General features: G+C 45.3%; 1 protein-coding gene across 2 annotated transcripts in view; it reads right to left on the minus strand.

Annotated features, from left to right (window-relative positions):
- The window catches only part of TRPC7 (transient receptor potential cation channel subfamily C member 7), a gene marked incomplete at both ends in the record, with an annotated part of 232,195 nt that overhangs the window by 174,249 nt on the left and 30,373 nt on the right, over positions 1 to 27,573 (minus strand). For both annotated transcript variants that reach the window (XM_084215539.1, XM_084215538.1), the window contains 4 exons: positions 10,423 to 10,687; positions 12,455 to 12,688; positions 17,438 to 17,654; positions 23,764 to 23,928. In XM_084215539.1, the coding sequence (XP_084071665.1) occupies positions 10,423 to 10,687; positions 12,455 to 12,688; positions 17,438 to 17,654; positions 23,764 to 23,928 (881 nt within the window). The remainder of the gene's footprint in view (positions 1 to 10,422; positions 10,688 to 12,454; positions 12,689 to 17,437; positions 17,655 to 23,763; positions 23,929 to 27,573) is intronic.

The following is a 27,573-nucleotide window of genomic DNA, read 5'->3' on the forward strand; positions in this document are numbered from 1 at the left end:
CACAACATGGCCTCTGCGATGCCTTTAATTGTGGCACCTGCCTTAACCCTAGGCTGATTTGCTGCCCGGCCTAGGGTTAGGGTTAGGGTTAGGGTTAGGGTTCTGAAAACTAAAAAGCCCAGAGCTCCAGCAACACTGCAGCTGCAAAAGGCATCCCAAGGGCATCGCAAAACTGCCACAACATGGCCTCTGCGATGCCTTTAATTGTGGCACCTGCCTTAACCCTAGGCTGATTTGCTGCCCGGCCTAGGGTTAGGGTTAGGGTTAGGCCTAGGGTTAGGGTTCTGAAAACTAAAAAGCCCAGAGCTCCAGCAACACTGCAGCTGCAAAAGGCATCCCAAGGGCATCGCAAAACTGCCACAACATGGCCTCTGCGATGCCTTTAATTGTGGCACCTGCCTTAACCCTAGGCTGATTTGCTGCCCGGCCTAGGGTTAGGGTTAGGGTTAGGGTTAGGGTTAGGGTTAGGGTTAGGGTTAGGGTTCTGAAAACTAAAAAGCCCAGAGCTCCAGCAACACTGCAGCTGCAAAAGGCATCCCAAGGGCATCGCAAAACTGCCACAACATGGCCTCTGCGATGCCTTTAATTGTGGCACCTGCCTTAACCCTAGGCTGATTTGCTGCCCGGCCTAGGGTTAGGGTTAGGGTTAGGGTTAGGGTTAGGGTTAGGGTTAGGCCTAGGGTTAGGGTTCTGAAAACTAAAAAGCCCAGAGCTCCAGCAACACTGCAGCTGCAAAAGGCAACCCAAGGACATCGCAAACTGCCACAACATGGCCTCTGCGATGCCTTTAATTGTGGCACCTGCCTTAACCCTAGGCTGATTTGCTGCCCGGCCTAGGGTTAGGGTTAGGGTTAGGGTTAGGGTTCTGAAAACTAAAAAGCCCAGAGCTCCAGCAACACTGCAGCTGCAAAAGGCATCCCAAGGGCATCGCAAAACTGCCACAACATGGCCTCTGCGATGCCTTTAATTGTGGCACCTGCCTTAACCCTAGGCTGATTTGCTGCCCGGCCTAGGGTTAGGGTTAGGGTTAGGGTTAGGGTTCTGAAAACTAAAAAGCCCAGAGCTCCAGCAACACTGCAGCTGCAAAAGGCATCCCAAGGGCATCGCAAAACTGCCACAACATGGCCTCTGCGATGCCTTTAATTGTGGCACCTGCCTTAACCCTAGGCTGATTTGCTGCCCGGCCTAGGGTTAGGGTTAGGGTTAGGGTTAGGGTTAGGGTTAGGGTTAGGGTTAGGGTTAGGGTTAGGGTTAGGGTTAGGCCTAGGGTTAGGGTTCTGAAAACTAAAAAGCCCAGAGCTCCAGGAACACTGCAGCTGCAAAAGGCATCCCAAGGGCATCGCAAAACTGCCACAACATGGCCTCTGCGATGCCTTTAATTGTGGCACCTGCCTAAACCCTAGGCTGACTTGCTGCCCGGCCTAGGGTTAGGGTTAGGGTTAGGCCTAGGGTTAGGGTTCTGAAAACTAAAAAGCCCAGAGCTCCAGCAACACTGCAGCTGCAAAAGGCATCCCAAGGGCATCGCAAAACTGCCACAACATGGCCTCTGCGATGCCTTTAATTGTGGCACCTGCCTTAACCCTAGGCTGATTTGCTGCCCGGCCTAGGGTTAGGGTTAGGGTTAGGCCTAGGGTTAGGGTTCTGAAAACTAAAAAGCCCAGAGTTCCAGCAACACTGCAGCTGCAAAAGGCAACCCAAGGGCATCGCAAAACTGCCACAACATGGCCTCTGCGATGCCTTTAATTGTGGCACCTGCCTTAACCCTAGGCTGATTTGCTGCCCTACCTAGGGTTAGGGCTAGGGTTAGGGTTAGGGTTAGGGTTCTGAAAACTAAAAAGCCCAGAGCTCCAGCAACACTGCAGCTGCAAAAGGCATCCCAAGGGCATCGCAAAACTGCCACAACATGGCCTCTGCGATGCCTTTAATTGTGGCACCTGCCTTAACCCTAGGCTGATTTGCTGCCCGGCCTAGGGTTAGGGTTAGGGTTAGGCCTAAGGTTAGGGTTCTGAAAACTAAAAAGCCCAGAGCTGCAGCAACACTGCAGCTGCAAAAGGCATCCCAAGGGCATCGCAAAACTGCCACAACATGGCCTCTGCGATGCCTTTAATTGTGGCACCTGCCTTAACCCTAGGCTGATTTGCTGCCCGGCCTAGGGTTAGGGTTAGGGTTAGGGTTAGGGTTAGGGTTAGGGTTAGGGTTCTGAAAACTAAAAAGCCCAGAGCTCCAGCAACACTGCAGCTGCAAAAGGCATCCCAAGGGCATCGCAAAACTGCCACAACATGGCCTCTGCGATGCCTTTAATTGTGGCACCTGCCTTAACCCTAGGCTGATTTGCTGCCCGGCCTAGGGTTAGGGTTAGGGTTAGGGTTCGGGTTAGGGTTCTGAAAACTAAAAAGCCCAGAGCTCCAGCAACACTGCAGCTGCAAAAGGCATCCCAAGGGCATCACAAAACTGCCACAACATGGCCTCTGCGATGCCTTTAATTGTGGCACCTGCCTTAACCCTAGGCTGATTTGCTGCCCGGCCTAGGGTTAGGGTTAGGGTTAGGGTTAGGGTTAGGGTTCTGAAAACTAAAAAGCCCAGAGCTCCAGCAACACTGCAGCTGCAAAAGGCATCCCAAGGGCATCGCAAAACTGCCACAACATGGCCTCTGCGGTGCCTTTAATTGTGGCACCTGCCTTAACCCTAGGCTGATTTGCTGCCCGGCCTAGGGTTAGGGTTAGGGTTAGGCCTAGGGTTAGGGTTCTGAAAACTAAAAAGCCCAGAGCTCCAGCAACACTGCAGCTGCAAAAGGCATCCCAAGGGCATTGCAAAACTGCCACAACATGGCCTCTGCGATGCCTTTAATTGTGGCACCTGCCTTAACCCTAGGCTGATTTGCTGCCCGGCCTAGGGTTAGGGTTAGGGTTAGGGTTAGGGTTCTGAAAACTAAAAAGCCCAGAGCTCCAGCAACACTGCAGCTGCAAAAGGCATCCCAAGGGCATCGCAAAACTGCCACAACATGGCCTCTGCGATGCCTTTAATTGTGGCACCTGCCTTAACCCTAGGCTGATTTGCTGCCCGGCCTAGGGTTAGGGTTAGGGTTAGGGTTAGGGTTAGGGTTAGGGTTAGGGTTAGGCCTAGGGTTAGGGTTCTGAAAACTAAAAAGCCCAGAGCTCCAGCAACACTGCAGCTGCAAAAGGCAACCCAAGGACATCGCAAACTGCCACAACATGGCCTCTGCGATGCCTTTAATTGTGGCACCTGCCTTAACCCTAGGCTGATTTGCTGCCCGGCCTAGGGTTAGGGTTAGGGTTAGGGTTAGGGTTCTGAAAACTAAAAAGCCCAGAGCTCCAGCAACACTGCAGCTGCAAAAGGCATCCCAAGGGCATCGCAAAACTGCCACAACATGGCCTCTGCGATGCCTTTAATTGTGGCACCTGCCTTAACCCTAGGCTGATTTGCTGCCCGGCCTAGGGTTAGGGTTAGGGTTAGGGTTAGGGTTCTGAAAACTAAAAAGCCCAGAGCTCCAGCAACACTGCAGCTGCAAAAGGCATCCCAAGGGCATCGCAAAACTGCCACAACATGGCCTCTGCGATGCCTTTAATTGTGGCACCTGCCTTAACCCTAGGCTGATTTGCTGCCCGGCCTAGGGTTAGGGTTAGGGTTAGGGTTAGGGTTAGGGTTAGGGTTAGGGTTAGGGTTAGGGTTAGGGTTAGGCCTAGGGTTAGGGTTCTGAAAACTAAAAAGCCCAGAGCTCCAGCAACACTGCAGCTGCAAAAGGCATCCCAAGGGCATCGCAAAACTGCCACAACATGGCCTCTGCGATGCCTTTAATTGTGGCACCTGCCTTAACCCTAGGCTGATTTGCTGCCCGGCCTAGGGTTAGGGTTAGGGTTAGGGTTAGGCCTAGGGTTCTGAAAACTAAAAAGCCCAGAGCTCCAGGAACACTGCAGCTGCAAAAGGCATCCCAAGGGCATCGCAAAACTGCCACAACATGGCCTCTGCGATGCCTTTAATTGTGGCACCTGCCTTAACCCTAGGCTGACTTGCTGCCCGGCCTAGGGTTAGGGTTAGGGTTAGGCCTAGGGTTAGGGTTCTGAAAACTAAAAAGCCCAGAGCTCCAGCAACACTGCAGCTGCAAAAGGCATCCCAAGGGCATCGCAAAACTGCCACAACATGGCCTCTGCGATGCCTTTAATTGTGGCACCTGCCTTAACCCTAGGCTGATTTGCTGCCCGGCCTAGGGTTAGGGTTAGGGTTAGGGTTAGGGTTCTGAAAACTAAAAAGCCCAGAGCTCCAGCAACACTGCAGCTGCAAAAGGCATCCCAAGGGCATCGCAAAACTGCCACAACATGGCCTCTGCGATGCCTTTAATTGTGGCACCTGCCTTAACCCTAGGCTGATTTGCTGCCCGGCATAGGGTTAGGGTTAGGGTTAGGGTTAGGGTTAGGGTTCTGAAAACTAAAAAGCCCAGAGCTCCAGCAACACTGCAGCTGCAAAAGGCATCCCAAGGGCATCGCAAAACTGCCACAACATGGCCTCTGCGATGCCTTTAATTGTGGCACCTGCCTTAACCCTAGGCTGATTTGCTGCCCGGCCTAGGGTTAGGGTTAGGGTTAGGGTTAGGGTTAGGGTTCTGAAAACTAAAAAGCCCAGAGCTCCAGCAACACTGCAGCTGCAAAAGGCATCCCAAGGGCATCGCAAAACTGCCACAACATGGCCTCTGCGATGCCTTTAATTGTGGCACCTGCCTTAACCCTAGGCTGATTTGCTGCCCGGCCTAGGGTTAGGGTTAGGGTTAGGCCTAGGCTTAGGGTTCTGAAAACTAAAAAGCCCAGAGCTCCAGCAACACTGCAGCTGCAAAAGGCATCCCAAGGGCATCGCAAAACTGCCACAACAGTTTTGTGGCAGGTGCCACAATTAAAGGCCTCTGCGATGCCTTTAATTGTGGCACCTGCCTTAACCCTAGGCTGATTTGCTGCCCGGCCTAGGGTTAGGGTTAGGGTTAGGGTTAGGGTTAGGGTTCTGAAAACTAAAAAGCCCAGAGCTCCAGCAACACTGCAGCTGCAAAAGGCATCCCAAGGGCATCGCAAAACTGCCACAACATGGCCTCTGCGATGCCTTTAATTGTGGCACCTGCCTTAACCCTAGGCTGATTTGCTGCCCGGCCTAGGGTTAGGGTTAGGGTTAGGGTTAGGGTTAGGGTTAGGGTTAGGGTTAGGGTTAGGGTTAGGGTTCTGAAAACTAAAAAGCCCAGAGCTCCAGCAACACTGCAGCTGCAAAAGGCATCCCAAGGGCATCGCAAAACTGCCACAACATGGCCTCTGCGATGCCTTTAATTGTGGCACCTGCCTTAACCCTAGGCTGATTTGCTGCCCGGCCTAGGGTTAGGGTTAGGGTTAGGCCTAGGGTAAGGGTTCTGAAAACTAAAAAGCCCAGAGCTCCAGGAACACTGCAGCTGCAAAAGGCATCCCAAGGGCATCGCAAAACTGCCACAACATGGCCTCTGCAATGCCTTTAATTGTGGCACCTGCCTTAACCCTAGGCTGATTTGCTGCCCGGCCTAGGGTTAGGGTTAGGGTTAGGGTTAGGGTTCTGAAAACTAAAAAGCCCAGAGCTCCAGCAACACTGCAGCTGCAAAAGGCATCCCAAGGGCATCGCAAAACTGCCACAACATGGCCTCTGCGATGCCTTTAATTGTGGCACCTGCCTTAACCCTAGGCTGATTTGCTGCCCGGCCTAGGGTTAGGGTTAGGGTTAGGCCTAGGGTTAGGGTTCTGAAAACTAAAAAGCCCAGAGCTCCAGCAACACTGCAGCTGCAAAAGGCATCCCAAGGGCATCGCAAAACTGCCACAACATGGCCTCTGCGATGCCTTTAATTGTGGCACCTGCCTTAACCCTAGGCTGATTTGCTGCCCGGCCTAGGGTTAGGGTAGGGTTAGGGTTAGGGTTCTGAAAACTAAAAAGCCCAGAGCTCCAGCAACACTGCAGCTGCAAAAGGCATCCCAAGGGCATCACAAAACTGCCACAACATGGCCTCTGCGATGCCTTTAATTGTGGCACCTGCCTTAACCCTAGGCTGATTTGCTGCCCAGCCTAGGGTTAGGGTTAGGGTTAGGCCTAGGGTTAGGGTTCTGAAAACTAAAAAGCCCAGAGCTCCAGGAACACTGCAGCTGCAAAAGGCAACCCAAGGGCATCGCAAAACTGCCACAACATGGCCTCTGCGATGCCTTTAATTGTGGCACCTGCCTTAACCCTAGGCTGATTTGCTGCCCTACCTAGGGTTAGGGTTAGGGTTAGGGTTAGGGTTAGGCCTAGGGTTAGGGTTCTGAAAACTAAAAAGCCCAGAGCTCCAGCAACACTGCAGCTGCAAAAGGCATCCCAACGGCATCGCAAAACTGCCACAACATGGCCTCTGCGATGCCTTTAATTGTGGCACCTGCCTTAACCCTAGGCTGATTTGCTGCCCGGCCTAGGGTTAGGGTTAGGGTTAGGCCTAGGGTTAGGGTTCTGAAAACTAAAAAGCCCAGAGCTCCAGCAACACTGCAGCTGCAAAAGGCATCCCAAGGGCATCGCAAAACTGCCACAACATGGCCTCTGCGATGCCTTTAATTGTGGCACCTGCCTTAACCCTAGGCTGATTTGCTGCCCGGCCTAGGGTTAGGGTTAGGGTTAGGCCTAGGCTTAGGGTTAGGGTTAGGGTTAGGGTTCTGAAAACTAAAAAGCCCAGAGCTCCAGCAACACTGCAGCTGCAAAAGGCATCCCAAGGGCATCGCAAAACTGCCACAACATGGCCTCTGCGATGCCTTTAATTGTGGCACCTGCCTTAACCCTAGGCTGATTTGCTGCCCGGCCTAGGGTTAGGGTTAGGGTTAGGGTTAGGGTTAGGGTTAGGGTTAGGGTTAGGGTTAGGGTTCTGAAAACTAAAAAGCCCAGAGCTCCAGCAACACTGCAGCTGCAAAAGGCATCCCAAGGGCATCGCAAAACTGCCACAACATGGCCTCTGCGATGCCTTTAATTGTGGCACCTGCCTTAACCCTAGGCTGATTTGCTGCCCGGCCTAGGGTTAGGGTTAGGGTTAGGGTTAGGGTTCTGAAAACTAAAAAGCCCAGAGCTCCAGCAACACTGCAGCTGCAAAAGGCATCCCAAGGGCATCGCAAAACTGCCACAACATGGCCTCTGCGATGCCTTTAATTGTGGCACCTGCCTTAACCCTAGGCTGATTTGCTGCCCGGCCTAGGGTTAGGGTTAGGGTTAGGCCTCGGGTTAGGGTTCTGAAAACTAAAAAGCCCAGAGCTCCAGCAACACTGCAGCTGCAAAAGGCATCCCAAGGGCATTGCAAAACTGCCACAACATGGCCTCTGCGATGCCTTTAATTGTGGCACCTGCCTTAACCCTAGGCTGATTTGCTGCCCGGCCTAGGGTTAGGGTTAGGGTTAGGCCAAGGGTTAGGGTTAGGGTTAGGGTTAGGGTTAGGGTTAGGCCTAGGGTAAGGGTTCTGAAAACTAAAAAGCCCAGAGCTCCAGCAACACTGCAGCTGCAAAAGGCATCCCAAGGGCATCGCAAAACTGCCACAACATGGCCTCTGCAATGCCTTTAATTGTGGCACCTGCCTTAACCCTAGGCTGATTTGCTGCCCGGCCTAGGGTTAGGGTTAGGGTTAGGGTTAGGGTTAGGGTTCTGAAAACTAAAAAGCCCAGAGCTCCAGCAACACTGCAGCTGCAAAAGGCATCCCAAGGGCATCGCAAAACTGCCACAACATGGCCTCTGCGATGCCTTTAATTGTGGCACCTGCCTTAACCCTAGGCTGATTTGCTGCCCGGCCTAGGGTTAGGGTTAGGGTTAGGCCTAGGGTTAGGGTTCTGAAAACTAAAAAGCCCAGAGCTCCAGCAACACTGCAGCTGCAAAAGGCATCCCAACGGCATCGCAAAACTGCCACAACATGGCCTCTGCGATGCCTTTAATTGTGGCACCTGCCTTAACCCTAGGCTGATTTGCTGCCCGGCCTAGGGTTAGGGTTAGGGTTAGGCCTAGGGTTAGGGTTCTGAAAACTAAAAAGCCCAGAGCTCCAGCAACACTGCAGCTGCAAAAGGCATCCCAACGGCATCGCAAAACTGCCACAACATGGCCTCTGCGATGCCTTTAATTGTGGCACGTGCCTTAACCCTAGGCTGATTTGCTGCCCGGCCTAGGGTTAGGGTTAGGGTTAGGGTTAGGGTTCTGAAAACTAAAAAGCCCAGAGCTCCAGCAACACTGCAGCTGCAAAAGGCATCCCAAGGGCATCGCAAAACTGCCTCAACATGGCCTCTGCGATGCCTTTAATTGTGGTACGTGTCTTAACCCTAGGCTGATTTGCTGCCCGGCCTAGGCTTAGGGTTAGGGTTAGGGTTAGGGTTAGGGTTAGGGTTCTGAAAACTAAAAAGCCCAGAGCTCCAGCAACACTGCAGCTGCAAAAGGCATCCCAACGGCATCGCAAAACTGCCACAACATGGCCTCTGCGATGCCTTTAATTGTGGCACCTGCCTTAACCCTAGGCTGATTTGCTGCCCGGCCTAGGGTTAGGGTTAGGGTTAGGCCTAGGGTTAGGGTTCTGAAAACTAAAAAGCCCAGAGCTCCAGCAACACTGCAGCTGCAAAAGGCATCCCAAGGGCATCGCAAAACTGCCACAACATGGCCTCTGCGATGCCTTTAATTGTGGCACCTGCCTTAACCCTAGGCTGATTTGCTGCCCGGCCTAGGGTTAGGGTTAGGGTTAGGGTTAGGGTTCTGAAAACTAAAAAGCCCAGAGCTCCAGCAACACTGCAGCTGCAAAAGGCATCCCAAGGGCATCGCAAAACTGCCACAACATGGCCTCTGTGATGCCTTTAATTGTGGCACGTGCCTTAACCCTAGGCTGATTTGCTGCCCGGCCTAGGGTTAGGGTTAGGGTTAGGGTTAGGGTTCTGAAAACTAAAAAGCCCAGAGCTCCAGCAACACTGCAGCTGCAAAAGGCATCCCAAGGGCATCGCAAAACTGCCACAACATGGCCTCTGCGATGCCTTTAATTGTGGTACGTGTCTTAACCCTAGGCTGATTTGCTGCCCGGCCTAGGCTTAGGGTTAGGGTTAGGGTTAGGGTTAGGCCTAGGGTTAGGGTTCTGAAAACTAAAAAGCCCAGAGCTCCAGCAACACTGCAGCTGCAAAAGGCATCCCAAGGGCATCGCAAAACTGCCACAACATGGCCTCTGCGATGCCTTTAATTGTGGCACCTGCCTTAACCCTAGGCTGATTTGCTGCCCGGCCTAGGGTTAGGGTTAGGGTTAGGGTTCTGAAAACTAAAAAGCCCAGAGCTCCAGGAACACTGCAGCTGCAAAAGGCATCCCCATACTCAGTTGTCTTCTCCGTACCTACTGAGCACAATATGTGCTGAGATGTAAATGCATCTGGTCTCACAAATCCTTCCATTAAAATGTACCCCGAGGCTCCGGGAGAGGTCTAGAATGCAAATTTGGCGCAAGGAGTGAAAGGAAACATTGTGTTACAGGTTACATGTGGCACAAGGGGGTGGTGTGGTAAAACTGTAAGGCAACAGCCACTTGCAGGACAGAAACAATGCTGGAAAGATAATTTCCCCAAGAGGAGCGATGAACTTAGCCCCAGGCTCACTGTGTAACACGTTCCAGGACTGACACATCAGATGCCGCATCAAATGTCTGCTGTGCACTCAGTAACCACTGTGGGCTCAGGCTCTGTGGCTTTGGAGTCCCCCCTGTGTCCCTAAGGCGAGTCAAGGTGGATTTGTGAGACACAAAACAGGCTGTCCCAGTGGTCTGCTGGTGCCACATTGCAGTGAGGGAGGAGGCTTTCCCATGGGTGCGTGGGACACATGCCTCATACTCAGCAGGACTGTCCCCTGCTCTGGAAACTCCTTCAGGACCTCAGCTGTCCCCTGCAGGATTGGGACTTGTGTTCCTGGGGACTACATTTTGCCCTGCCACCAAAGGGCTGTAAGTACAAAAGCAGCCTCACTCTGAACCTCATTCCAAACTACGGGTGCTTAATGGCTTTTGAACTAATTACCGTGCTTAATGGCTTTCAAACTAGTTACCATACAAAGCGGGGAATGGGATGTACCAAAGTCATGAGTAAGCATTTGTATTTTGGGTATTCAATACTTGTATAGATAAAAGGGCTCTGTAATCACCTGTAAATCCAGGTATGTATTTGGGAGCCATCCCACAATAAACACACACTTTCTAACTTTAAACTGTTAGAGAGTTTTTGTCCGTCACAGTTGGATATCAGCACTAGATCAATATCCATATTTTTTAATAAATCAGTGGTACAAGTTCCCCTGTCCAAACCTGGGTGTGATTTCCCCCCAGAGCTGCAGCAGGAAGCACCTGAGCAGAGGAGCAGAGGGGCCAGCCCCCCGGAGCAGCCTCCTCCCGCGGGTACTCACGTTGTAAATGCGGGGTTGTACTTTGCACCAAGGTAGTAAGAGTAAAGGTTGAACATGCCAATCATGAAGGCTAGGAACACCATGATGAAGATGACCATGAACTTGAAGATGTCCTTCACGGTCCTGCCCAGAGAGATCTGCAGGGGGCCGAAGCTTTCGTTGGCTGGAAGAATGTAAGCAATGCGGGAGAAGCTGAGTACCACAGCTATGGCATACAGGCCTTCTGAAATGATCTGGGGATCCGAGGGGAGCCACTTGTTCCTGGCTAAAACAATACATGTACACTAGGTGTTAGTAACAAAAAGGGTTAGGTGGAAGCTGCTATGATAAATGACCCTTTTCCAGACTCAGTCTTGCATTTGGGTGGGAGTTAAAGAGAAAAAATAAACAAAATCTTTGGGGTAATTGTACACTGGGCCACAACATGCTGTACAAATATGGTGAATTAGTTGTATTTTTCACATGGTAAAGGCAGGAAATTACCAAATCACTGGGATTTACTGAAGCTACACAGTGAAAAAAACCCAGCACGGCTTTAAACAAACTTAGTATTTTCTGTTTCCTAGTTGAATATTAACTGTGCTGTGCTTTCTCCATTTGAAGTTCTTGAGATGGAGAACCAAAACCACAACACAGTGGAGTATAGCTGTAGATTTGGATACAGGGCACTGTGTCAATATTTGGAAAGGAAGCATTAGGGAGAACAAGATCTTCTATCCCCATTAGATAAGAAAGTTAGGATTTGTTCAGATATAGCAGATATAAACATTGTGTACCATTTTCATGTTATCTCTAAATTAAAACCAGTTTCTGAAGTCTAGTTACTCTATTATTTTTACTTTAGAAAGCCCCTAATATGCATAATTTACCTAATCTGCTGAAATGTAAACATTTTTATTAATATGGCTTATAAGTGTCCTTGCATCAACTCAAGTTCTTGATGGAAAGATTGCGACTCACAGTCAAGACATGTGACATCTTCAGGGCCACAGCAGTAAACTAGGGCATTATTTGCAGTAATCTGAACCAAAGGAAAAGCAGCAGATGGAGGAATTCACAGCCTCCCCTTGGGATATTCTGTTTTGGACCCTTTTCACCTTTGTGTCATGAACTCACTTTAAATGGGTGAGCAGCAAGCCAGAGAGGGAAAAGCCACAACCTCATCTCTGTGGCTCTTGGCTTGTGTGGGCAGAGAGGGATGCAAGAGGCTGAGCTGGTGGGGCCAGCCACATCCTCTGGAACTGCTGTGGGTCAGCCCTGTGGCTCTGGTGTGGGTCTGCAGTGGGGGAAGTGCTGCCTCAGCTCCCCTCTGCAGCCCAAGGACACGTAGGGAGCCACTAGTGTTCCTTAGTTCCTTCTGGATCTCCTGCAGCCCCCCTGTGAGCAAAAATCCCCATGGGTTTTGCCCAGGTGCCATCTAGAGCTTGCAGAGGTGTGCAGTGTCTCTGCAGTCCCCACATGTGCGTGAAGCTCTGTTCATTTCTGTATAGCAAAGGAAAACCATTTCAGCCATCCAAAAGAACGTTTTCAAGGCACTGCTGCAGCTTGCATTTCCCAATGTCAGCACTTACAGGGCTCTACAAAAATGTAGGTTTTGGTGAGCAGCAGCTATTTTTATTGCTATTCTTATTTATTTTTGTAGAGGCGTTGGATGTAACAGAAATGCAGAGTTACTGCAGCCTCAGATTCTGTGTTCACACATTTCCCTCCTTTCTCATTTGGAAAGCCAAGCAGATTAATTCATCTGAAATTTAAATTCTATTCTGCTCACTCAGAGTTCTGATTACCTGTTGCTCAAGTTACATTTTCAGGATGTGATTTACCTGAATGCAGCACAAGAGCAGAGGCTGAATGAGGTTCAGGTCCTTTCTGACTGGTTAGAAAGATGGCTGGAATGGGTAGATCCAAGGAAAATAATTTGGTTTATTTAGGAGAAAACTGTATAAATACAACAAAAAGAAAGCTGCTTTCAGTACTGCCACACATTAAGTTAAAAGAGCAGGAAAGTATTAGATAGCAAAAAGCATCTTACCGTAGGTAAAGTAAGCAACTTCAGGGGGAAGGGTGACATTATTGAGGTCATCATCCTGAACGTACTGATCTACGTACTGTTGTGCCTCAGAGGCTTTAAGAAAAGCCATGAACCTGGCAGTGAATGATGCCACAAAGATGGACAGCATCCCAAAGTCCAGCAGGTTCCAGAGATGCACCACGTATTCACGTGGACCCTCTTCCCAGATCTCCTTGCACTCTGACCATATCATACCTGTGGAGGGATCAGAACATCTTTAACTGGCAAACACAGAAGGTGTTTATTCAGACAGATCTGTTTGTTTCCTGCTTGCAGTGGCTTCTAAGATCAAAGACTATTTAACTGAAAAAATTCATTGAGAATGGCTCAAGTCATCTTTTCTTAAAAATTAATACAACCTTTTGTGCTTATGAAGCAGAAATCTCAAAATGTCACTATATAAGTCAATGGAAAAGCTGATTTCTGATGATGACAGAAAAAGCACTGTTCAGAAATTCTGATGACACTAGAAAATTCTACTGCTGTATATTCGGAGAAAATGTAGATTTCCTCTTGTCCCCGAAATGACCTTCCTACACTGTGGCACTGAGGAGGGCACTGCTTGCTCTGCTGCTCTTTTCCTCCTTCCCTGAGAAAGTGGCTGTGTCCATTTTGAGAATGCAAACAGATCTGTTCAATAGTAAGTTTAGTATGATTAAAAAAGGGTAAGACAGAAATTCGTCCAATTTCATAAAGCTTTCTGTATTAAATAATGAATTTCCATATATTAAAGTCTGAACTACCACTTTGAAAACACTGACTTTAGCCCAAATTTATGATTTCTGACAACAAACTTACAAATAAACCTAAATGCCAAACCCAGTGAATTCAAATATTTGACATCCACGTCCTTCTGGGAAGAGCTGGAGTGGACAAGTGAATTCAGTCAAAGAGCTCAGGTCAGATTCACCAATTTGCCCAACCTTCAATCCCAGCAGGGCTCCAGGGCTGAACTCTTGCTCCTGAATAGCTAAAGTGTTGGAATATTTAACCCACTGATAAATATTTCCTGCGCTCTACCCAGTCCTGTTTCCATAGCAGCAGCAAAATTCACATTTAATCAAGAAGGAGCAGCGCCTGCCAATTTCCATGTGACCTCCTGCAATCTTCTCCTTTCTGTGAACTCCTTTCATCCTCTCTGCTGGAAGCTCTGGTGGTGTGGCATGTAAATGCTTTTGCTTGGCTCCCTCTGAAGCTCCTGGAAGCACGGGGTGTCCCCAGAGGGGCACTGGGAAGTCGGGTTACAGAGAGGGAAACAGGTCACTGGGAATTGAGCCTGGGGTGGAGGAGTGGAGAGCTGCTGCACTCAGTCCTTGGGCATGGGGGAGGATTTACAGAGAAAAAGGGAAGCTGAGCCATCCACAGCATCATCAGCCGAGGTCACAGCGAGCCTGTGAGCTCCACAGCCCTGGAGTCTCCCTGGAGATGTGCCCTGGTTTAGGTCTGTCCTGGGAGAGAGCCTGAGATCTGCAGGATGCTGGGCAGAGGGCAGGAGAGGAGCCTCCCAGCTCTCCTCCTCCATGGAGCTTGGCTGTGTAAAAGCAGGAACTTCATCTCACTCTGTCACTCACCATGAGTGAGATTTAATAATAAATAGCCTAAGGGAGGAGGTGGAAGAATTGGTTTCTCAGGAATTTTCCTGGAGCAAAGATGAAATATTAAAGAAACATTTCTATCTTCAAAAAAAGCATTCCAGAAATGATGGATAGGAGCCATTAGCCCTGTGCATTACACATGTGTGCTTTATAAAGGTACTGAAGCACTTAAGGAAATATCACATGCATGGTAGCATTGCCCAAGAAAGCACTTGTTCACTGATGACCAGAAATGATTCCCATCCAAATTTATTTCTAATCTTGCTCACTTATTATACCTAAATCACAGATTAATGAAGTAAGAAGTGTCTAAAGCTGAAGAGTCTGACTAAAATTAGAACCCCTCTGTGAAAGTAACATACTCTTGGCCGATAATTTTCACCATTCTTTTCCCCAACTTTGTGACAATCCTTTTTTAAAATGTCTATTCAGGACAAGTAGAAAAATTACAGAAATTACTTGGTCACTACTGCTGGATAATTGTATATATACATTGTGAGAGAGTAATGAAAAATTTTTCAGTAAAAGTATTGAGAAGAGAAAAATCAGCTAAAATTCAGGGGATGGGACATAAGATGAGGTGTAAGAAATAAGAAGTAGTTAGACAAAGCAGCTCTGCCAGGATGTGATTAGATTGCAGTGTGGTGTTTCTGAGGCCCCAAGGGCTCTGGCAGGGGGTGTTTCCCTGAGTTTGATGCTCAGAGATGTGGGAGGTGGGCAGCTCCCAGGCTCCAGCTTCTGCATGTCTCTTGTTCCCACAGCAGGGATAATCAGAAATGTCACCTTGATGGGCAGTTCTGGTTTCAGCAGGGGAAGGAGAGTCAAGATACAGGCACAGCCCATCTGGAAGAAAAATGGGAGTGTGCAAGAAGTGCTGTTCACCACCTGTGCACAAAAAGGAACAGTTTGTCAGATTTTTATATCCTCTGGCCTGGTACATCAATCAGGAGCAGCTGATGTCGCAGAGCTGCCTTTGAGCCTTCCTGGGTCCACCCAAGGCTGTTGGATTAAGAGATTAATAGTGCTCAGATTGCATCTACCCAGAGTTTCACTGCTACCCTGGCTGCTTTTGCAGTGGGGATTTAGAAATAAACCTCCCTGCCTTCAGTGCACACTTCAGTCCATGCTGTTCATGAGGAAAATGCCAGCCTCCCTCATTTGAAGGCAAGAGATGGGAAGTCCTGGCCACAGGGAGGAGGCGGCCAAGGCAAGTAATGATTCCTGGGTGCCTGAGCCAAAAGTGCTGTGCACCACACACAAAGGGGATGCTGGCCTTGTTTAACCTCATGAGAACCCCAGAATTCCTTAAACTTGTCTGGACAATTCATCCCATCCTTCAGGTGTGCCAGCCTCAGCATTTACCATCTGCCAGCTCACTAAGGGTGCACTTGAGCCCTCTATGTCATTAGTGCTGGCATTAAAGAACAGTGTCCCCATACAGACCCTGAGGGACACCACCTGCCACTGATGTCCATCAGGGGACTCTGAGCCACTGGCCACACAGCCTTCCAGCAGCTTTCTTACACATCTAGCAGTCCTCCCATCAAATCCATCTGTCTCTGATTTAGAGAGAAGGATGTTGTGTGGGGATCCATGTCACAGGCTTCACAAAAATCCAGTTAAATGACATCTGCAGCTTGTCCTCGTGCACTTACAGAGTCACTCCATCAGAGAAGGCCACTAGGTAGGTCTATGTTGGCCACTTTAATTATATTTCTATTTGAATATAGGTATTTATAATATCTGTAAGATTTTAGCACCAAAAGCTGCTACCCTTAGTGCTTTTACAATCCTTGAAGTTCAGGGTCACACATGGGGCTCAACAAGTGCAGGTGTCTGCAGGCCATGTGCACCAAACTTTCACCTCAGTATTGCTGAGACATTACTTGAAGCTTTATAGAGGCAGGCAGGTAAAATGGCCAGAGAAGATTGTCAGTGCAGATGTAGGCAGTCATTAGAAAATCTCATTATATTCAGGAGTCTGTACAATGAATCACCTTTCCTCTCCCAGAAAAGTGAAAACCTTGGCTTTAAATGAAATGTTTTCTTCATCTCTCAGGAACTCAACAAGCAGACAGATACCTACTGCCTATAAGAAAAGAATACCTAGTTTAAAATCTAATCATCTTGTCCAACTGCTTTAATATAATTTTAAAAATATATCTTACAGTCTTACTCTATCCAGTCTGGCATCTATTCAGTATTTTCTAGCCTAATATCCTGTATGGGGTTCTGATTATCACAGGGACAGGGAACAAAGAAACATTGGCCAGGAAGTCATCAGATAGAGCAGCCACATCCTATTTTTCAGGGGAATTTAATGCCATCAGTACTTATGGAACAGTGGAATTATTTGCTGCAAGAAGAGAATCAAAATCGTGGTAGTGAACAAAAATAGCTACAGAAGAGGTAGACAAAGATTCTACAGAGTTGATAAGCTCAATTTCCCAATAAATTCTCTTGAACTTGTTTCGATTAGTGGTTCAAACTAAGCAACCTGCCAGGAGTAAATGATGCCTGTAGGAAAAGTGAGACATCTGAATTTGTCTGAAACTCCTTAGAAATTTAACTTGTGCATGTGGCACGCTTTCACATACAAAGGGTTCACCCACATGAATCCTTACTTTGTAATTTCTGAATAACTTAATTTCTTTTGTTAGATTTCAGCACTGCACTGTTCTGTCACCAGTAAAAATTTCATACAACGGATTTCATAAAATCTAGCTCTTACTTGCCTAGAAGGTTTCATCACTAGACCTTGGAGTGCACTACAAGAAAAGCAAATGACATTATACTCATTTTGCAGACAAAGACACTGAGGTTCAGTGAATTACAGTAGGATCCCATGGCAGGGTAATAAATCAGGCAGACTCACCACTCTTCTTTCTGCTCACTTTGTCCCAGAGAGAAGCCACAAGTTTCCATTATAATACTATCATCTTTAAGATGTAATGATTAAACCAACAGAGATAAATAGGCAACATCTATAGCATTTATGATGGAAAGTGGAAAAATCAGGGCAATGAGAATTTGCTAAGCACCATTCAATGTTTTCAAAAGTGGTGGCCAAGATCAACGTCCTCTTTGCTTCTCTTTCAATAAAAACTCTCAACATCAACCTCTAGACTCATAGTAGGTTATTTCAATTCTGGGGAGTTTTCTTAGTTTGAGTTTTTTGTTTGTTTAGCTTGGGTTGTGGTTTCTGGGTGTTTGCTTTGTTTTGGTTTTTGTTTTTTCTTTTTTTTCCCCCCCATTTCTCTTTTTTCTTTGTCTTGCCACTGTGCAATATGCTATTCCTAATGAGATTGAATTTCCACAGAGCACTTGTAGGCAGTTTGGCTTTACTTACCCAAGACCCACTTCATGATCAGCAATTCTGTCCATGAGAACTGGGTTGTTTTGACTCTGAATATTTGTTTTGGATGATCCGTGATGGTCTCGTTGGGGAGATTTTTGACTCCTTCAAACCGATCCGAGGCATTCAGCACTAACAGTCCCAGGAAGATTGTGAAAGAAACTGCATGAGCCACAAACTTCATGAAAGGACTTCGAAGGGTACGTCCCAGCTGCAATGGAACATGCACAGGCAGAAGGTTTTTATTTACCCACCACAGCTAGCCTGCAAGCAAAGCTGAGTTAATAGAAGAAATAACATTTAATGATTTTTGAGTGTATCCATAGCAATAAAAGAAGACAAGGCTGTCAGCATGGAAACAGATTACAAAAGATGCATGAAAAATTTTGTAAGCTTAACTGTGTGCATAAGTAAATGTGTATATGTGCCTTATTAAATTTCTGTAAAACTTTTGCCAATGATATTGACACTAATTGCTGTGCACCAATGAATATAATAAGTTGTTGTGATGTAGTTAATGACTTGAGATCACACTTTGTTAAGAGTATATAAACTGAAGAACACGCAGAATAAAAACTTTTTTCTTAGACCCTGCTCACACGTATGTATGTCACATCCAACCTAACAGTGACATTTGATGTGGTGCCCTAGATGCTTTTCACTATAAAATTTGAAACCTTTTGCCCACAGTGAAAAGGATTCAGTAATTGTTTCTGGATCGTTAGCTAAATGGGGTTTAGATTTGTTCAAGTTGTTCTTTGCCATTACTAGACATTATGCATTGGGTAATTTTCTATGCATGGCAATGTCTTACAGTGCCTCTTTAAACCCACATGTAATATCTGATTGCCCTGGCCATATGGTGAGTGGAAAATGAAGAGCCAAGACATTTATATGAGAGACATGTTTGTTTGTGTGTTATATGAATGCACTCTTGTGTCAATATAAATCCTCATGATGGACACAATTCTCATCCTTATATGTTAGAATCTTTTATTAATGGTGAATTCTCCGTTCATTATCAATGTGTAAGAAATAGCATTCTGTTTAAATATGCTTTGCTATGATAGTCTTCTGTCATAATTAGCACCAAAACTGGAGAATTACTCCCAGAATACAAGGATTTATTTCAAGACACTAAGCCAAAAACAAGAGCAGCAGGTCTCTTCACTACAGATAATTGTTCTGCTCTTCTTGACAAGCTTTCTTGGTTAATGAATTTAAATATCACTCTTTAAATTTTAAATTTTCTGTGACCCAAGAAAACATTACTCCAGAACGATGGAAAGAGTAGAAGCATTTTCAGGAGCACCAGGGCCAAAGCCTGTAGTGTTGGACACGACAGGAAGAGCTGGCCTGGATGGGGTTTTTCCAAACTCCCCTCAAAGCCAATTGAATTTTTTTTTTTTCCAGTTTATTACTCATTGATTCTTCCCTTTGATACCAATATATCATCCATTTTTTCTTAATACCCACTGATCTGATAATAAAACTTCATAGGAAAAAGGACATAAAAAGGAAATTACTTGTTTTCATATTTATCTCCAATAGCAGATTAATTCCAAGGAGCCCTGGTCTCTGCTTATGGCAGAACAGGAAATATTTCAAAAGCAGAGGTCTCTAGGTCTAGCAGAAATTCAAAGGAAGTGCTAGGATTCTGGGGTTTATTTGTTTTTCTTATCAGAGTTTATAAAATGTCAATAAAATATTTTATAAAGTTGACAGAATAGGAAATCCTATTGGAAAATGTGCATGCTTCTAAATACTGAAGAGACTTTCCATTAAAGAAAATGAAAATATCTGCTCTTTCCTGAGGTCTTTATTAACATTCTCTGAGGTCAGTAAGGACATGTTTAGTTGGGTAGATATTGCACTGACCTGAAACCCAAGTTTATTTAATCTTGTCTAGGAATAGTATGGCAGCCATAGGAGTGGATGAAGTGTTAAAATCAGTCTCAACCTTACAGTTCTGGTTCACTTCCTGTGCTGTCACCATTGGTGTAGTTCTCAACAGTTTTTTTATGGTTGATGTTGTGTAGATTTATGCTTTGTAGTAGAATTTATAATTTCAGTACTGAGCTGCATGGGGTGATGAGATAGGTCTGAAGTCACACAGTAATAATCTCAGATGTTTTCCTCCTATGACCTGAGAGAGTTCAGATTGCAAGAGTGAAGTGGAACACCAGCTATAGATCCTTAGCAAGAAATTTTGTAAGAAAGTGCATTTGCAATCTGTATGAGACTCATTTCTACTCTGAATTCACTAAAAGAGGAAGAGCAATACCTATTGAATCATGAGTCCTCTCCACACAGACTTTTCCTGCTGTCTATGGAAATGTAAAAATAAAAAGACCTTGGATTAAAGTAGCATAGTCTCGGTTATCAGAGAAATAATGCTGTGTATTACAGAACCAAATGAATTCTGTGGGTAGTTTCCCTTACTTCTCTCATGATTTAAGAGAAATCTGCATTTAGCTAATGTTACATCTTTGTCCCATTTATTACTGCAGAATGCTTACCATTATTTTTTTGAGCTGATGCTTTGTATATCTTCTCAGAAATCCAATTTTTAGCTCAGAGCTACAGAAGTTGTAGACTAAAATGTTCTGTAAAAAAACTAAGTGTGAATTCCTCCAACCAGTCTAACACTGGTTGGAGGAATAAATAAATAAATAAATCTTAGTTATGAAAATAAGATTTTTCAAACAACATGATGCAGCTAAACTCAAGGTGTGAAACTGCACGAGTGTCACAATTTATTGATTTTTTTGAAAATCAAAGTACCACCTTTCATCAAACCAGGATTGCAGGGTAGTGTCTGGCTGTTACTGCTAAAACAGAAACACTGACAGTGTGTGAATACAAAGGTTCATTCTTAAGAGCAGATCATTTCATGACTTAGCATCCTATCTCTATGATAGAAAAATAATGAAGCATACATTCACGTCAAAACAAAAATATAGAGTGTGATATCACTACAAAATTTTTCAGCTCAAAGAGGTGGGAACAAAAAAGGATTTTTTCCCAGAAGAGTAAGGAAAAATCCATGACTATGCTCAGTACTGTGCCTGTAGCAGAAGCATGAAGGATGCTGTTGTGGTGATCTCGTGTATTTTAGGGTCAGAAGGCACAGATGGGGCTTAGGCAGAGGCAACCCTTAAAGATCCAGTGCTTCAACAGTGCAGAGTCTGCTGCAGTGGGAGCTGCACCCCACAAATCCCCAGAGTGGCTTCAGGAGAGGAGAGAACAGCCCAGACTGTAGGGCTGTGTGTGAGTGACCTCTCAGGGCTGTGATGTTTGAGCTGCACTTCAACCAACCCAAGGAAGAAAACACACCTTGGAGCTGAGCAGGCAACCCAAACAGCCCCTCTTGCTCTTGTCAGTACATTTTCAATCAACAGACTGTGCAATTTTTCTATCCAATCTCTTTTGTTGTTTGATTACCAATGGAAAAAAGTTTTGGAGACCAACATATCAAGCTTGTTTCAGAGTCACAGCCTCCAGGACATGGATGAGTCAGCAAGGATGTTCCAGGGTGGGATAGGCTTAAACTTCATGGGTGGTGTCAGCAGTCTGTGCATCCAGAAGTGAATGAATGATTGACTGACACTAAAACTGGTTTTAAAAAGTCAGGTCTGTGCAACTGAATTAAAAAAAATATGTAACGTTGAGGTACAAACTCCAGTCAATAAAATGTACCAAATATTTGTGGGTAGTATTTGGTATGGTACATTCCAACCCCACAGAGCTTTATTAAAGACAATGTTCTGTTGGGGAGGACAGGCTCTAAAGTATGTTCCTAGCTAAGATACATCAGTGAAGGAATTTTGAATGTGAATTCCTCTATTACCCTATATGAAACTGCAGAATTTGACCATCATATGAATGTGACACCCAGTAGTGTTGCTCAGGACAGCTCCTATTGCAGTATTCCACATTAGAGATTTCCTCCATTTTTCTTGCTGCCTTGGTCCAGAAATGAGCCCCTGACTCAGGCCTGGGCACCTGTGAGTCTCTGAAGACAGGCCTGATGTAAATTAAACATCTTAACTGTTTATTACAGTGGAAAAATGATTTCTTTGCCCAGTTGGGTAACATCGAGATTGCTCCATCAGTAAAAAACAAATAAAACACTTGTAAAGCTGCCCAGGACAAAACTGGGCTGCTCAGAGTGGAGTTGCTGCCTGTGTAGAATTTTCTGCAATAACACTGTGAGAGGATAGCAGGCCCTTGGATCAACCTGCAGCCCTTGAAATTAACAGTGATGATTTTGGTGAGGTACCAATTCTTAGGGAAAAAATTGTGTTTGTGATTCAGTTATTTCTATCACAGGCCCCAATCAAAAATCAAGACTACATTGTTCTGATCAAGGCAAATCCATGCATTAAAAGACAATACCTGCCTGAGAGAAATTTCAATTGGGCTTTGTGCTAGAAGGTTACATGTGGTTTTTCAAGCCTAGTGGGGTGAAAAGGAAGGAACACTGAAAAATGAGCATGCATGAAAAGTTTAGGATAATGAAATCAAAGCTGATGAGAAGGTAACTATCCCCCTCCCCCCATTTTTAAATTGCAATACACTTACCTCAAGAAATTAAAACCAAGTAACTTTCTCAATAATTTCTTACTTCTGCTGTTAAACTGTTTTACTTTTAGTAGGGGGTTGTCTCAGTTTCTTTCTTCTTAGTTTTTATATTTTTCTTTTAAATTCCCCACTTATTTCTAGTCTAATTGTTCTTCCCACCCATTGCCATATTAAAATATGGCCTCTGTAATTCTGAGACTGCACCACAAATGTTGCTGTTGGCTGGTGTGCCAACTCCCAACACGTTCAACAGAGGTGAAGGAAATTAAACAGCTTCATAAATCCCTGCTAGACTGGGGTCTGACATGAAGGAATCAAGGTGGCAATTCCACACAATGATTCCCTCTACAACCCAGCCAAAAGCACCCACAGCACAGCCTGGATTTCACATGGACTTCTCAGTGAGCACCTCTGAGTCCTGGCTGGTGCCCATGAAAAATGAGGGGCTTTGTGTTGGTACAGACCTCGAGGAGATGAAGTTACATCCTCATATCCTCTCACACAAAGTTCTCCTCTTGGAGCTGTGTTGGAGGACACCAAGGCCTAAACGTGTTTTATTATCTCTGATGTCCTGAAGGACTTTTTCTGATTGTATTAATATGGGTTTCAAATGATAGTCTTTCCTCAATACTAATCGATGGATCTATAACTACTTGAGTTTGAGACATTTAGAAAGGATTCCTCACTGCTTTTAGAAGAAGTGGAAGAATACAATACCGGTGCCAGGGGGTCATTTTAATCAAATTTAAGTACCTGTGACAAGCCTCCTGCAGAAGACATCTACCTTGTAAGGGATGATGTTGCTGGCTATTGCTGAATGTGAAATGATCTTCTCCCCTGCCACCCCTTTTTCTGTGGCAAGAGCAGGGACAAAGCTATTTATCACTCAGCCACACACTTATTTATCTCCACTTGTTTGAGCAGATTCTTTCAGGATGAAACCTCTACAGATTTCATACCACAAAAATCTTGAGATTTAGCCTAAGCTAATGTTTGGCTCTGGTCCTTTGACCTCTAGGTCTCAACAAACTCTCTTCTTCTATATCATCTATATTTAGGTACACAGCTGTATTACAAGTTTCCTCATCTCTTCTCTCAAAACCATAAAGATTTTATGATTAAGTCTAGTCCTTGCTGCAACACTAAGAAGTTTCCCGGGGCTTGCCAGAGTTTCAGGCCCATGTGTCATAATAATGTTCCACTAACTAAAACCAAAATTAAGCTCTATTAACTAAAACCACAATAATGCTGCATTAACTAAAACCACAATAATGCTCCACTAATTAAAACCACAAGCTCAGAAAGAGGAGGAAAGGTAATAAAGGAGCCCTGAAGAAGGGAGGAACCCACAACAAAAAGTGCATAAAAGAACAAGAATTTAAACATCAGAGTTAACTAAAACAAGAATCTTTAGTTATTTCCAGTTTAGGTGGCTCTTCTATTTTTTTCTTCACTCCACTCCTATGTTGTTATCTCCTATATATTTCTTTTTGTTTTCTTGTCACCCATTCCCTCACCCTCTTTGCCCACCACCCCACTTCTTTCCCTGTGAAGATGAATCTCAGACCGTGACAGTTCTATTTTTGCCTGTCAAGCAATACCCCAAGCCTGCCCTCCCCAGGGCCAATCTTAGGGGATGCCATGAATCACTTCCCAACATCTTTATGGAAAAATCTGGGGTTTCAGTCCAGGCCCTGGGTTAAAAAGCCTGTAAACAGCCCATCAGGAGTTTGTACCTTGCTGCAGGGAGCAATCCAGTAGGCTATGGCGAGGAAGGGCAGCCCGATGGAGACCCCAAAAACAGCCAAGAACTTCACAGCTATGGATTGCTGCCGTAAGCCTGAGAGGTTTTCGTACCACATGGTGAGCAATTGCTGCTGGCAGTTGGGGTGAGCAACGAACTGCAAGGAAAAGCAGAAACAGAGACATCAGTAGCATTGTCTGGAGAGGAAGAGATTTCAGGGAAAAACCTTCTGAACTTGCCCGTGGAACGTGACAGGTCCATAAAACCTTTGTTGTCCATAAAAAAACAAACAGAAAACTGCAAGCCAGGCACGCAGGACCCCCAGCTGGTGGCAGAAGGTGCATCACTTCTGCTCCTTGTCTTCTCTAGAGAAAAGCTATTTTTGTATGATTGAAAAGCAGAATGTCTGAGCCAAACCCCAAAATCCACCAGTGGTCAGCATTGACAAAATGCCTCTGAGCAAGTTTCCTCCTGGGGTAAGGCAGTGAACCCTGAGATTCAGAAAAGACACAGAGGGGCTTGGAAGTCAAGCTGAAAAAACACTGTGATGACTTTGCCAAGGCCATTGACACAGCAGCTTAACGCAGCACTAATATTAAATTGTTCTGTTCACTTTGTAAAGACCAAAAGGGAGCCATTCTGCAGGGCTCTCCTGCAAATTATGAGATCTGGCTGGTATTTTGCTACTTTAAATGCTTTATCTCAGAGTACCTTTCAAAATATGACAGCTCATTCTTTACTGATAGGACAAAAAGACAAATTCAAAAGCAGCAGGAAAAGCTGTGGTGCTCTGGTACAGAAAGTACCTGTTTTGTACCCTGTAACTGGGACTCTCCAGTTTACTGTTCAGAAGTAAAAAAAAAAGAGGTAAAAAAAAGGTGAATGGCAGAAAAGTGAAAAGGGCAGTTTCTTAATGGCAAAATAACAGCACCACCAGTTCCTACTTAACAGTTTTTTAATAAAAGATTAAACTTTAGTTCATATTGTTCTTTGAGGTGATTGAATTTAGAATGTGGCTATTTTAATCACAAAGAAGGATAATTAAAATGCAAAAGAATAGAAAGAAAAAATGAAAAATAAATATGTGGCTGGTGCAGCTAATTTCATAAGTAGAACTGAGGGTTTCATTTATTAGTTCTGTGGCTGAATAAATGTTCCTAGGAGGAAAATATAAAATGCTCTGCTCTTTCGAAAAGTAGAACTTTCTGGAGGTGAAAAGGATGAGGGTCAAGAAAAAAGGAGAGGAGGAAAGCAGAGGCTGCTGAGGGCTCAGGGGCCACAGGGACAGGGATGGGGACAGGGACAGGGACCATGGCTGGCAGCCACCCCTTGCCCTGGATCACCCAGCTGGAGGATTTCGGCTGCCATCTGTAGTTTCCTTGGAACTGAAAAACAGAGAAAGTTCTAACTGTGCTTTCATCTTCACTACCTGTGAATGATGATCGATTTGGGAACTTAATGGACTCTTTTTGAGACGTTTGCATAACAGAACTGTTACTGTTCAGGAGGAAATACAGTTGCACAGTAATTAGGATTGCTCTGCAGTAACACTTTTCCTTCATTAATGGCACATTAGCATCTGTTTAAAATATGCTTTTGAGATGAATTCAGCTTTGGGGTCTTCATTTCTCAAAAAGAAGGAAAAAAAAGAAAATGAGGCTCTACCCCTTCCACTGAATAAATCAATCAGAACAAAGAAAATTGATGGGTACTTTTAACTTCCTTTGTCTTTAGAATTTTTCCCTGGAAATATTAACATTTTAATATACTTTCTTTTAAGCTGTTTTCATGGAAAAACATGCTTTCAAAAAAAAAGGTAATTATAAATCATGAGTCCTAGTCTTTCTGAGCATTTAAATTTAAGGTTGAGGTGGTGACAGCAGTATTACAAGGAGGCATTTCCTAATGCCTGGTGTTTATGTTTGTCCTAATGCCTGCTTGGGCTTGTTATATTCCTGGCAAATGGACAAAAAAGTGAAGTGGAAGGAAGCTCAGTAGAGAATTGATCCCTTTTGCAAATTTTATTTTCAGATATCATGAAATGACTCATGGGAAGGGAAGTGACCCTGGTGAATGTGCAGACTTCTGGGATGTGGGGCCCAAGCAATATCCAGACTTCCCCCTCCTGTTGCAATTGTTCAGAATCGATTCAAACAAAGAAATTCAGTTGTCCTTGGCAATGAGACAGTCAAAGACTTCTGGTTGGCATTTCAGAGACTTCATCAGACATTTTAATCTGTCCATTTCTTCAATGTGTCTGGAAACAGCTACAATAAAAATACAAGTATAGGAAAATTGAGAAGGAATTGCCATAAAACCCAGTTCAGTGGAACAATTTATTTTGTATAAGGCAGTAAAGACAGGCAGAGTGCCATAGAGCCTGGATGGTGTTCATCTGTCATCTGCTTGGCCCAAATCCTCCCATTCCCCACACCACTCAGGATTTTCCATCACTGGGTCCACTCCTGGGTCAGGGGTCTCATCTCAGCCCTCTAGAGAAGCTGCAGATCCTACAGAGGAAGCTTAACAGATAAAGTACCAGGGGAGTGGTCTCTTTAACATTCAAGGCAAACAGAACATTCTAAAAAAGTGATGTAACAGATTCAAAGGAGAAGAAGGAAAGGAAAGGCTGAAGAGCCTCATCCCCTGCTCCTCCTCTAACAAACTGAGTGCAATTACTAATAAACCCCCAAAACATGCTACTAGAATTAGGACACAGGGTAGGATGAAGAAACCACAACCCATACATACCTTGAACAAACCCCATTTGCAAACTCCCTGTAAATCATTATGACCAAGCCCAGCACAGCAGCTATACTAATCCATGCCCCTCTGCTGTAAAAGCTACGTGTTAGGGACAATACTGGAGCTGTCTCCAGATGAGAAAATAAGCCCAGGGACCAGAAAAGTGTGAAAACCTCAAAAAATCCAGAGGGACCAGAGACACAGGAAGGCCTCCACCCAGAGAGGCATTGTGAGTTCAAGCAGCATGGCTACTGACTGCTTTATCCCATTACAAAGTACAATAAAATGCAATCAGTACAGGCTTTTTACACTTGCTCAAGCCCCATGTTGGACACCAAAACAGTTTTTGTCCTGGTTTATGGCAAATGTGGGAAAAAAACCTCCAAAGGAATTCCTCTAGAGAGCAAATTCAAGCAGCCCCTCCCCGCCACTGGTTTGGGAAAAGATTTCCTTGGGGAAAAGTGGAAAACACAGTTTATTTAACAAGCAAAGTACTCACTAACATGAAAAGATTAATGATATTAAACAATGGAACCTCTTGTTGTTCTGAAGAGATGGCAAATTCAGAAAGTCCTGTGGGTTGGAGAGAGAAAGAGTTTTTTCTGTGGGTATGTCCTTGGTTTTTCTTGGTTTCTCTGGGGCTCAGGTCTGGTGTCCCAGCTGCAGAGCAGCCTGGGGGGGCTGGATGATAGTTCTGGTGTTCCCAGACTGAAATGCAGCTGAACAGCTCCAAAAAACCTTCCAGCCTCAGCTAACTAAAAAAACCTAACTAAAATCAAAGGAGAGTTCTCTCCTGCTCCCTGTCCGTGCTGCAGACAACACAGACAATACAGAGAGCTGGAGCTCTTTGTTTTTGAATACAGTCACAAAATAAAATCACTGCTTTTCCTTCTCCTTTGCTCTTGGATCTAATTTTAAAGGCACAAAATTCATTTCTGGGCTAAATAGATGAATGGGGATACAATTCAGCATCATAAAGTCACCCCAGGACATCATCTTACTCTGATTATTATAAAAATGAGGGAAAAACAAGTTAAGGATCAGGAGATCAGAGCAT

The sequence above is a fragment of the Fringilla coelebs genome, assembly GCF_963513975.1.
Source record: "Fringilla coelebs genome assembly, chromosome: 15".
Classification (NCBI taxonomy): domain Eukaryota; kingdom Metazoa; phylum Chordata; class Aves; order Passeriformes; family Fringillidae; genus Fringilla; species Fringilla coelebs.